Source organism: Cherax quadricarinatus, chromosome 33 (genome assembly GCF_038502225.1).
Source record: "Cherax quadricarinatus isolate ZL_2023a chromosome 33, ASM3850222v1, whole genome shotgun sequence".
NCBI classification, from domain to species: domain Eukaryota; kingdom Metazoa; phylum Arthropoda; class Malacostraca; order Decapoda; family Parastacidae; genus Cherax; species Cherax quadricarinatus.
This window is the reverse complement of record NC_091324.1, coordinates 28,069,007-28,082,490: the sequence shown is the minus strand read 5'-3', so window position 1 is coordinate 28,082,490 and position 13,484 is coordinate 28,069,007. Positions and strand designations below refer to the sequence as shown.

At 38.0% G+C, this 13,484-nt stretch overlaps 1 protein-coding gene and 1 long non-coding RNA gene across 6 annotated transcripts in view; one reads left to right on the top strand and one right to left on the bottom strand.

Moving 5' to 3' along the window:
* Positions 1 to 10,665, top strand: part of LOC128693930 (uncharacterized) — a 383,054-nt gene extending 372,389 nt beyond the window's left edge. For all 5 annotated transcript variants that reach the window (XM_070090979.1, XM_070090978.1, XM_070090977.1 and 2 more), the window contains one exon: positions 4,171 to 10,665. In XM_070090979.1, coding sequence (XP_069947080.1) covers positions 4,171 to 4,521 — 351 coding nt within the window. In that variant the 3' untranslated portion in view covers positions 4,522 to 10,665. The remainder of the gene's footprint in view (positions 1 to 4,170) is intronic.
* Positions 1 to 13,484, bottom strand: part of LOC138853560 (uncharacterized) — a 72,931-nt gene that overhangs the window by 23,873 nt on the left and 35,574 nt on the right. The gene's annotated exons all lie outside the window — the stretch shown is intronic.

Sequence of the window (13,484 nt, the reverse complement as noted above, 5' to 3'; positions counted from 1 at the left end):
CTTATCACCACAGTCAAGACTACACAGATGGAAAGAGACGACTGTTGCAGAAATGTATTTGCTTTTTGCAACAATAATGCTTATGCCTCACGTCTATAAGCATAATATAAAAGCATACTGGTCCATAGATCGGCTAATTTCTACCCCGGTCTTCAGTGAAATCATACCAGTGAACAGGTTTATCTTACTCTTACGTATGTTGCACTTCTCTGACAAAACCAGGCCTGACAGAAGTGACAGGTTATACAAGATTAGAAATGTTTTCATGTATCTCAAACAAAAGTTCAGCATATACTTTTATCCATTCAAGAATCTTGTAATTGACGAGTCTTTGATTTTGTTCAAAGGTAGACTGTCATTCAAGCAGTATATACCAAGCAAGAGGAAACGCTTTGGTATAAAACTGTTTGTACTCTGTGATTGTGACAGTGGCCTGGTGTTGGATATTGTTGTATACACGGGTAGTAAAACATTGAAAGATACCAAGATGTTATTGGGTATCTCAGGTGAAGTAGTGAGAAACATGATGGCACCTTATCTTGGTAAGGGGCATACATTATATACTGATAACTGGTACACAAGCCCATTACTCAGTGATTTCATGCGAGTGAACAAGACAGATGTGTGTGGCACAGTGCGTTCTAATCGTAAACATATGCCCAGGCTCAACGCAGGTGCTCGTGGTGATGACGTGCAGGTGTTTACTGCCAATGGCATTACGGTGGCATGACAAACGAGATGTCACATTGTTGACAACCATTCACCGTAATGAAATGCAAGACAGTGGCAAAGTTGATCGAGTGACTAATGAACGTATTCGAAAACCAGTGTCAGTGATTGATTATACACAAAACATGCGCTTGGTTGACAAGTGTGACATGCAGATTGGTTTTGTTGACTGTGTTCGTAAGAGTTACAAGTGGTACATGAAACTTTTCTTCCATCTCATGGACATTTCAATGCTCAATGCATATAATATGTACCAAATAAAGACTGGCAACAGACCACTGTATGGTGAATTTTGTTTGTCTGTTGTCAGACAACTCATAATGAAGTACCAGGTAACAACACCTGCTATACAACATGGTCCTCGAATTCCTCAGGATATACCCAAGCGTTTGAGGAGAGAAGGTGATCATTTCATAATACAGCTTCCTTCAACTAAGAAGAAATTTGCTCAGAAGAGATGCATTGTCTGTGCACAAACAAAACGACGGCAACAAAGACGCAAAGACACTCGGTTTATGTGTGAGGAATGTAAGGTGCCTCTGTGCATGGTGCCTTGTTTCAAGGAGTTCCACAAGCTCCAGCAGTTTTAAAACCATGTCCAGTGATTGTAAATATGTAAATATATGATAGAACATTAGTATTATACAATATTTGTGCATGTTTATTGTAATAAACAACAGTGGTAAACAATATGATAATAACTTTAGTGCGGTTATTGTGTTCAATACAGTGAGTTTATATATATACATTATATACAGTATTGGTCTCTCAGGCCCCAAATGTTAGTAGGAATAGAAAAAAATTGGAAAAGAAAAGAAAAAACAACTAAAACCACAAAATAATGTAATGCGCGTATGTGGAATTCGTCAATGTTGCCGCCACCACATCATTTTTGACAAACTTCTTGGCACTGTATCTCGGTAAGTACTGATCAGATTTTTTTTTTGTCTTATTACCTTCACAAAAATATGCTCTTTAATTCTGTAAGGAAAATAATTTTTTTTTTTTCAAAATTTCTTGGACACTGGAGCACCACTTCAGAATTTGGCCTTGGACCCTGAAAGGGTTAACAAAGATCTTCAACACATCATTTGAAACTGGGCAACTCCCCGAGGTATGGAAGATGGCAAATGTAGTCCCAATTTTTAAAAAGGGAGACAGACATGAGGCACTAAACTACAGACCTGTATCACTAACATGTATAGTATGCAAGGTCATGGAGAAGATCATCAGGAGGAGAGTGGTGGAGCACCTGGAAAGAAACAAGTGTATAATTGACAACCAGCATGGTTTCAGGGAGGGAAAATCCTGTGTCACAAACCTACTAGAGTTTTATGACAAGGTGACAGAAGTAAGACAAGAGAGAGGGGTGGATCGACTGCATTTTTTTGGACTGCAAGAAGGCCTTCGACACAGTTCCTCACAAGAGGTTACTGCAAAAGCTAGAGGATCAGGCACACATAACAGGAAAGGCACTGCAATGGATCAGAGAATACCTGACAGGGAGGCAACAACGAGTCATGGTACGTGACGAGGTGTCAGAGTGGGTGCCTGTGACAAGCGGGGTTCCACAGGGGTCAGTCCTAGGACCTGTGCTGTTCTTGGTATATGTGAATGACATAACGGAAGGGATAGACTCAGAAGTGTCCTTGTTTGCGGATGATGGGAAGTTAATGAGAAGAATCAAATCGGATGAGGATCAGGCAGGACTACAAAGAGACCTGGACAGGCTACAAGCCTGGTCCAGCAACTGGCTCCTTGAGTTTAACCCTGCCAAATGCAAAGTCATGAAGATTGGGGAAGGGCAAAGAAGACCACAGACACAATATAGTTTAGATGGCCAAAGTCTGCAAACCTCACTCAAGGAAAAAGATCTGGGGGTGAGTATAACACCGAGCATATCTCCTGAGGCGCACATTAATCAGATAACTGCTGCAGCATACGGGCGCCTGGCAAACCTACGGATAGCGTTCCGATACCTCAGTAAGGATTCGTTCAAGACTCTGTATACCATTTACGTCAGGCCCATACTGGAGTATGCAGCACCAGTTTGGAATCCACACCTAGTCAAGCACGTCAAGAAATTAGAGAAAGTGCAAAGGTTTGCAACAAGACTAGTCCCAGAGCTACGGGGATTGTCCTACGAAGAAAGGTTGAGGGAAATCGGCCTGACGACATATAAAATACTGCGCGGAATAGACGAGGTGGACAAAGACGGGATGTTCCAGAGATGGGACACAGACACAAGAGGTCACAATTGGAAGTTGAAGACTCAGATGAATCAAAGGGATGTTAGGAAGTATATCTTCAGTCATAGAGTAGTCAAGCCGTGGAATAGCCTAGAAAGTGAAGTAGTGGAGGCAGGAACCATACATAGTTTTAAGGCGAGGTATGATAAAGCTCATGGAGCAGGGAGAGAGAGGACCTAGTAGCAATCAGTGAAGAGGCGGGGCCAGGAGCTATGACTCGACCCGTGCAACCACAAATAGGTGAGCAAATCACCTGATATACTATAACCTAGACATCTGTACCTGTGCTTGTGCACAGGTACAGGTACCTGTGCTTGTGCATAGTTTGATGAGCAGATCATAAACACTTAAGCAATAAAGAAATTTATCGAGATGATTAATTGTACAAGAGGTTGAATGATTCGAGTTTTCATACACGGTAAAGCCAAGTAATATATGAAAAAATTAATTTAAAAATTATGTATTCCATTAACATGGCAAAAATCAAGAACAAATTATATAAAATAATGCAGCATTTTATGTTTTCAATTGCTATTACAGTATCATTATATTAATAGTATATAATACCGACAAGTTGATGCACAAAACATTCATAACGCCTGCTTGTAGAGTACCATACTTAGCTTTGCTACATTAGTCTGTCCTGTAATTAGACTTTTCTTATTTGTCAAGGTTTGTATTGATAGGGGTCGTCCTCTAAAAGGTTGGAGGGAGGGGGTAAAGGAGGTTTTGTGGGCGAGGGGCTTGGACTTCCAGCAAGCGTGTGTGAGCGTGTTACATAGGAGTGAATGGAGACGAATGGTTTTTGGGACCTGACAAGCTGTTGGAGTGTGAGCAGGGTAATATTTAGTGAAGGGATTCACGGAAACTGGTTATTTTTATATAGCTGGACTTGAGTACTTGAAATGGGAAGTAGAATGTCTGCACTTTAAAGGAGGGGTTTGGGATATTGGCAGTTTGGAGGTATATGTTATGTATCTTTATATATGCTTCTAAACTGTTGTATCTAGGCACATCTGCAAAAACAGTGATGATGTATGAGTGAGGTGAAAGTGTTGAATGATGAAAGTATTTTCTTTTTGGGGATTTTCTTTCATTTTGGGTCACCCTGCCTTGCTGGGAGACAGCCAACTTGTTGAAAAAAAAAAATATATATATATATATATATAATTTTGGCTCTTTCTACCATCAGGGTGATGAGGGTAGTCCACTGATGTGTCGGAGTGAGACTGGTGCATGGCGGCTTGAGGGACTCCTAACTCACCATGCCCGGTGTGGCCGAGCAAGGCATCCAGCTGTTTTTACAGCTCTCCATGCCCTTCAGCCTTGGCTTAGTAATACCATAGGTACTCCCTATGTGCCTAGGTTTACTACTACTACTACCACCACCACCACTACAACTACTACCACCACCACAACTACCACCACCACAACTACTACCACTACAAGGCCCCCATCTCAACAGTTTGCTGAAGCCACCAATTCCACAGACATCAACGAGTCATTACCACCAGTGTCATCTCCAGGCAATGCTCCACTATAGCACCTACTGGGTTCTAGTAAGGTTTTGAAAGGTGCCATATGTGCTATGAAAGTGCTATAATATGTGCTAAACCATTAATTACAAGAAAAAACTTCAAATTGTTATTATTCAATGCTGTGATCATAAAGTATCTGTATTTAGTGATAAAAGACAATTACTTATTGGACATTAACGACTTCAACAATAATTATAAGTCAAGGCTAACTACAGAAGAGGACTGATTATGGTGGCCAATGCAGAACCCTTGCCTTTGGGGCATTTTGATAAATACATTTTCATTATATTGAGCTCCTGAACTTGTTAATACAAAATGGTATGCTGGGATCTCATCTCATTGGTGCTGAGGAATTTTTGCAGCAAAGTTCTAAATGTTGAGTGGCAAAATATATATTTAGTAGAAAATGCAATTTGTTTAAGGTATATGATACAGGATAGTGAATACTTTATAAATGAAGTGAACTTTGTAAGAAAACACACTAATTGAAATATAGTGTTTAGAATGCCATGATCATTGACACAAACACTTAATAGATATGTAAAGGCAGAGTGTAACTATTAGTGTGTTAACAAACAATTCTATGAAAGAAACCGAACAAACGTATAAATAGAGAAACTGAAGCAGATGCTGTACTAGTGTTAACCAAATACAATACTTTAAGGTGAATGATATATCCTGTTTTCTCTTCAGAAAATTGGAGGTTGTTGTCATACACAGACCAAATTAATGCATTTATGAAACTGGACCATTAAGAGTGAGACTGTGTTGTTTTATTGTGGCCATGTGATTGATAGGTTGTGTGTGTCTGGGAGTCCTGAGCTTAAGGCTGTGATTTACAGAGGCCAATTTCCCATCCAAATCATAACACAGTCTTAAGACCCAGAACCACCAATCACATTATATATACATAACACGGGTATGAAGCAGTCACTAGTGTACTGTAGAATAGGATCCAGGCCCATCCGTGCCAGGGTGCAAGGACCACCTGAGAACTTGGGTACAGGATATAATGATTGCCTGATCATTAGGCTGTAAAAATACACAGCTTGTGATAGCTAGGGCAGATAGCACAAAACACCAAATATTGCCCAGGGTGGGCATAAAGTCCATTGACAATGAAATTACAACACATCTCTATACATTGCCCTCCATTCTCAACATGTGTCCTGTTTGTGTATTCTTAATCATTTTCTATGCTGAAGGATAGCTGTCATAAAGAGGGTTTCCAAATGACTGCTTTAGGTCTTCAGCATTCATTAGCTAGGGTTACTAAAGCATGACCCTAGTAAATTATCACATCAAGACTAGGCTTAGAGGTGGCAATGACACATCAGAATCTCATCCAGTTTGTCATCCACTAAATGAGTAGAGGTATTCTTGAAATGCAAGAGCATAATATGTTGTGGCTGCAAGATGCATGTTGATTAAAGATTCCTGATACAGAGCTAACTATATCCCCATCATTTTCAGATATGCTGTGATCAGTACTTCCTAACTCTAAGTCTGGACCAATTTACTGAACAAAAAAAAAAAAAAAAAAGGGAAAATGTAGAACAAGATTTTTATTTGGACTGTTTTTCTTAAGGTTGATCTGTATTTATCAAGCTATGACTTGATAAAGCTCAATCCTGAAAAAAAGTCCCAATTAGAGCTTGTTCTGCATTAACAGAATATATTGTAAGTAAACATTGATTATCATGTAAATGGACTGTGCCCATCCTGTAGTTGGACTTATTAGTCTAAAGAACATTTAACAGCTGGAGTATAAGGTGCAAGTACCACCTGGTATCTAATTGGCAAGATTACTGTAAGGAGGTCATTTGATAATTTAGGGTGCAAAGTATGAAAAGTGCCTGATAATTCCAGTGTAATATAAATGTATTGCTTAATGATACAATGCAAATCCATATAACATGATGCATACTCTAGAAGTCCACTTGACTACCAGATTTAGAAGTCAGAGAGGCTCTACTGTGAGGCTACAACTTTCTAGCAGGATATAAGGATTCTAGCTACTGAGACAGTTGGCCTTAGAAGTCTGATATTTTAGGCAAGATTTTGTAATTTGATTTCTTAACATAAGATGTAACACAAAACTTGCCAGCATGAGATTACAAATTTAATAAATATTTTCAGAAGACAATGGTGAAAATAATTGTCATTAAAACACGAGGGAGCAGTACTTACAGTAAATAAGGAGAAAAAAAAAAGCTGTTTTTTATTAATAATTTTGGAAAAGGCATATGAAAGGCAAATGCATAGAGTGCGGGGTAAATTATTAAGCTAGAAATGACAATGTGTTTCAGTAAAAGTTGGTCTTAAACATGGATGTGCTATATTGCCTGTGTGAGCTTATAGATAAGTTGCAAGTAGATGCTACAGTGCTAAGGAGAGGAATGATCTTGAAAGCTAACAGATCTGACAAAGTGGAAGTTTTCAGAATTGTTATTTGCCAATGGGTCTTATTAGGAGATTCAGAAGCTGTAGAGATTAGAGGAAACTGGAAGTGCCTATATAAAATATTGAAAATAATTAGAGGTATATTTAGATATTTTAATTGGAGGCGGGGTGTTTAACCCATAGGTGTCAAATAGTGCCAGGGGAATGGGTGGCAATAAAGTTTAATCTAAGGAAAGGGAAGATAGGTCCAATTCCCTGAATCAAGCTCCTCACCATCAAGACACCTCGCTTCAGTGAAGAAGTATAGTGAATGAAAGATTGAAGGGCAGGTTGGGAACAAGCAGGAGGGAAGCTAGTGCATTTAGATATTTAGAAGTGGATGTATCAACAGATGGGGCTATTAAGAATAAGGTAAATCACGTAGGGTAAAAAAATTCATGAGTGTTGCTGTATTACGGAAAGAATGAAATTTATTACTGCAGAAAGAGAAGTATATCTGAGTACAGTGGTAACAAAAACTTTTGTAAGGATGTAACTGCCTACTTGCAGCTGCAGGAGCTGCTGTTTGTGGTGACCAGTCTTCAATATAGTATTTTATCAAATAATTGTTTAAAATTTCCAGTGGCTGTAGCTCATACTACCTCTTTTTAAAATGAATTTCAAGTAGTAGAGAATGTGAGTTTCAAAAAAATGTGTACCATAAGACAGAACTGAAGCGAATTATTATCACCACCACAGGGAATCAATAAACTAATGGAAGTGAAGGAGTTACCATCTGATACTTTGGGCCCCTCCCTTGAAATCTCTAAGTAATGACTTAATGTATGTAAGAAAAATTAATATGTGTTTCAGAAACTTACCTAAAAAAATATTTTACCATGTAAGGAATAGATGGGTACTGTGTATAGTCCCTAAAATGTTGGTGCTAACCTTTTATTTTTTATAAAGTGAACATACTTCACAAAACATGCCCTGTTCTCTTGTTTTGCAGAAAAACCATGTTAACTACCAGATGGTTCAGAACAAGGGATCTCACTTACCATATTGTGTGTGGAGAGTTATTTCATTCATTTTTTTTATTTATATCAGTTACCCTGACCAGTAAAACTCCATATATAACTGGTAGTTCTTGGAGGGTCAAGTGTATCATCTCATGGTCGAGATGGACCTGCTGTCTTCTGGCTGTTTATGGCTCATATTCCCATTGTTTACACAAGACAGTTACCCATAAAGACACTGTTTAGAAGTTTAACAAGAACTGCTTGCAAGACTTCAAGTATTTTACAATATCAAATATTCTGTGCTCATAATGTACATAGTCTTGTATAAAGTGTCATTTATCTTATCATTTATATTTTACTTCTTACTTGTCTTTTAAGTGTTTCTCATAACACTTTTCATTTTATAATTTTCGAGAATTGTGATATTACTTAGCAACAGGTTTGAATTATACTGTATGTGAAAAGCTCAAGTAAGCTTAGGAAATTAAACTATAGTGTAACACTGACAACTCCACATGTCAGTATTGTGTTGTTGCTCTCTTGAGCAGAGAGTATTGTCCTTGTCTTCTAAGTCTTGTATTATTCTCTCAGCAGAATATCGTCTTCTGTCACTATTATACCTCTATTACTCTTCCTCTTTTTTATTACATTATTTCTGAAATATCCTTTAATTTTATAAGTAACTGTTATGATTTGTTTTTAGTAATTTATTAAGCAGTTTTATGAATATATTTGATGTAGGAAATAAATTTTCATGGACAAAGTGTTCTCTCTGCCTGTTTCACAAAATATGTAATATGGCATGAAAATATGCCATACTGAGTACTGGATCATTATAAGAAAAGAAATTAAGTACTGTAATACAGTACGTATAATATTTACTAATAATATAACTTGAAAACATTTAAGACTAACAAGGCTTATGAAGTGCAGTCCAACTCTTACTACATTTAATCAGGTTAGAATACAAGAAAACAATGTGAACATACTTGTAGGTGCAGTATTTTAAAGGATGACAAAATTTATTATTCTATGTATTTGTGTACATAAATACACACACACACACACACACACACACACACACACACATACATACACATACATACACATGCACATACATACATGCAAACACATACAAGGGAGAGAGCAGGTGTCATAAATAAACAAGCCTTTAGCAGACTATTTGCCTGACACATTCAAGAAATAACAGGGCAACTTTTGTACGGAAAATAGTGCTCCTTAACATGCTGCTAACTATATAAAGAATTGGCTGAATTATGATTTTTCCATGCTATAATAACTGACCTGCATATTCACTGGACTTAAATCCAATAAAGACCATTTGGAAACTTATTAAACACAAGCTTCGTGGCAGGGACATGTCTTCTAACCCCAAAATCTCAAGTGCCATTAAACAAGTGTAGGACGGTATTTACTCTTCTATTCTCCAGAAATTAGCCTTATCAGTGCCTAGGAAACTTTAAGGAGTGCATCAAGAGGAAGTTACATCATACAAAATGCCAGTATAGGTGAGGAACACAGACATATTTCAGCATTATGTATTTAAAACAATATGTTATGGTAAGCAGTCTTGCTTTCCATCATCTGTTTACACGCATGCGTACACACACACACACACTCGGACTCGACCCCTGCAACCTCAACTAGGTGAGTACATACATACATACACACACACACGTATGCACCTACACACACATATATACATACAACCAAAAGGTCCATACAATCATTCATCATATGGAATTAATGTATTTTATTTGATTAAAGCAATTTAATTTTTGTATTCTTGTAAGCTCAATACAGTGATTTTCTGGATAAGAAATTCACTTAAATTTTTTAATTTGTACTGAGAATGTGAACTTTTTTGTGTAAGAAGTACTCACGATTGATCTGCTGACCTCACCAATGCAAGACCACCACTATAACAACCTACAGGTGGAAAATTTTGCCCAAATCATATTTTTACATAAAGATCTACACCATACCTGTTTCACAATGTTTTTACTATCATTCTCTACATTCATCTTTCCTCTCAATGAAATGATACAACACTATAATAAAAGCAAACATTTTTGTGCAAGAAGCACTATGGTCTCAAAGAATGAAAATTGATGATGATTTTGGTACTCGTAGCATAACCGTTTCATTGGTGATCTTGTGTCAGTGAGATTGCCGGATCATTTTCTTATATTTACAAAAAAATATAAACTACTGTATATAAACACACACACACACACACACACACACACACACACACACACACACACCCACACACCATTTTAGCTTTGATAAAAATGTTTCAGCAGTAATTTACTATAATTTTTAATAGCCTGGAATAAGTTTGTGTCTAGCAAATACTGTTTTGTCAAAGACTTGTTTTATAAACAGCAATATTTTTTAATGAATATAAAATCTGTTTACTCATAAATGAACTTTTACTCAGTGCCTTGAACTTGTGATGTGTCCAAAACATGTCTGATATTAATGTAGGCTATCCAGAGATTTTCATTATATCTAGGATTGGTCATATCATAATACAGGATTTATTATTGTATCCTTAACTTGATATAACACATCCTAGACTTTTCTAAACATACCCTGTTGCTCTGTGTTGTATATTGTGGCCAAAGCTGTGCGTTCTTTTCCCGCCCCTCCCACAGTATAGGACCCCTATAGTGTAAGGTGCCATGTAAGACAGTCATACAAAATAAACTGTTCATATGATGTTGCATTTTTTCCCTAAAGAAGCTTATAGAAAAATTTAGATGTTTTCATCTGTCCAAGGATCCTATACAGTATACATACATGTATATCAATACCAACACTGACTACCCAAGGACTTGAACCCATGATGTTTTGGCCTGCCACATGGTGAGCGAAAATCACATGATGCTCTAACCCACAGGACCACCAAATCACATAAATATATATATATTTTTTTTTCAACAAGTTGGCCGTCTCCCACCGAGGCAGAGTGACCCAAAAAAAGAAAGAAATGCCCAAAAAGAAAATGCTTTCATCATCATTCAACACTTTCACCACACTCACACATAATCACTGTTTTTGCAGAGGTGCTCAGAATACAACAGTTTAGAAGCATATACGTATAAAGATACACAACATATCCCTCCAAACTGCCAATATCCCAAACCCCTCCTTTAAAGTGCAGGCATTGTACTTCCCATTTCCAGGACTCAAGTCTGACTATATGAAAATAACTGGTTTCCCTGAATCCCTTCACTAAATATTACCCTGCTCACACTCCAACAGATCATCAGGTCCCAAGTATCATTCGTCTCCATTCACTCCTATCTAACACGCTCACGCACGCTTGCTGGAAGTCCAAGCCCCTTGCCCACAAAACCTCCTTTACCCCCTCTCTCCAACCCTTTCGAGGATGACCCCTACCCCGCCTTCCTTCCCCTATAGATTTATATGCTTTCCATGTCATTCTACTTTGATCCATTCTCTCTAAATGACCAAACCACCTCAACAACCCCTCTTCTGCCCTCTGACTAATACTTTTATTAACTCCACACCTTTTCCTAATTTCCACACTCCGAATTTTCTGCATAATATATACACCACACATTGCCCTTAAACAGGACATCTCCACTGCCTCCAACCGTCTCCTCGCTGCATTTACCACCCAAGCTTCACACCCATATAAGAGTGTTGGTACTACTATACTTTCATACATTCCCTTCTTTGCCTCCATAGATAACGTTTTTTGACTCCACATATACCTCAACGCACCATTCGCCTTTTTTCCCTCATCAATTCTATGATTAACCTCATCCTTCATAAATCCATCTGCCGACACGTCAACTCCCAAGTATCTGAAAACATTCACTTCTTCCATACTCCTCCTCCCCAATTTGATATCCAATTTTTCTTTATCTAAATCATTTGACACCCTCATCACCTTACTCTTTTCTATGTTCACTTTCAACTTTCTACCTTTACACACATTCCCAAACTCATCCACTAACCTTTGCAATTTTTCTTTAGAATCTCCCATAAGCACAGTATCATCAGCAAAAAGTAACTGTGTCAATTCCCATTTTGAATTTGATTCCCCAAAATTTAATCCCACCCCTCTCCCAAACACCCTAGCATTTACTTCCTTTACAACCCCATCTATAAATATATTAAACAACCATGGTGACATTACACATCCCTGTCTAAGACCTACTTTTACTGGGAAGTAGTCTCCCTCTCTTCTACACACCCTAACCTGAGCCTCACTATCCTCATAAAAACTCTTTACAGCATTTAATAACTTACCACCTATTCCATATACTTGCAACATCTGCCACATTGCTCCTCTATCCACTCTATTATATGCCTTTTCTAAATCCATAAATGCAATAAAAACTTCCCTACCTTTATCTAAATACTGTTCACATATATGCTTCAATGTAAACACTTGATCTACACATCCCCTACCCACTCTGAAACCTCCTTGCTCATCCGCAATCCTACATTCTGTCTTACCTCTAATTCTTTCAATTATAACCCTACCGTACACTTTTCCTGGTATACTCAGTAAACTTATTCCACTATAATTTTTACAGTCTCTTTTGTCCCCTTTCCCTTTATATAAAGGGACTATACATGCTCTCCGCCAATCCCTAGGTACCTTCCCCTCTTTCATACATTTATTAAGCAAAAGTACCAACCACTCCAACACTATATCCCCCCCTGCTTTTAACATTTCTGTCATGATCCCATCAGTTCCAGCTGCTTTACCCCCTTTCATTTTACATAATGCCTCACGTACCTCCCCCACACTTAAAGATGGTATACCTCCCTGACCAGCGCATGAAATTACTGCCTCTGTTTCTTCCTTAACATTTAAAAGTTCCTCAAAATATTCTCGCCATCTACCTAATACCTCCATCTCCCCATCTACAAACTCCCCTACTCTGTTTTTAACTGACAAATCCATACTTTCCCTAGGCTTTCTTAACTTGTTTAACTCACTCCAAAATTTTTTCTTATTTTCATTAAAATTTCTTGACAGTGCCTCTCCCACTCTATCATCTGCTCTCCTTTTGCACTCTCTCACCACTCTCTTTACCTTTCTTTTACTCTCCATATATTCTGCTCTTCTTATAACACTTCTGCTTTGTAAAAACCTCTCATAAGCTACCTTTTTCTCTTTTATCACACCCTTTACTTCATCATTCCACCAATCACTCCTCTTTCCTCCTGCCCCCACCCTCCTATAACCACAAACTTCTGCCCCACATTCTAATACTGCATTTTTAAAACTATTCCAACCCTCTTCAACCCCCCCACTACTCATCTTTGCACTAGCCCACCTTTCTGCCAATAGTCGCTTATATCTCACCCGAACTTCCTCCTCCCTTAGTTTATACACTTTCACCTCCCTCTTACTTGTTGTTGCCACCTTCCTCTTTTCCCATCTACCTCTTACTCTAACTGTAGCTACAACTAAATAATGATCCGATATATCAGTTGCCCCTCTATAAACATGTACATCCTGGAGCCTACCCATCAACCTTTTATCCACCAAT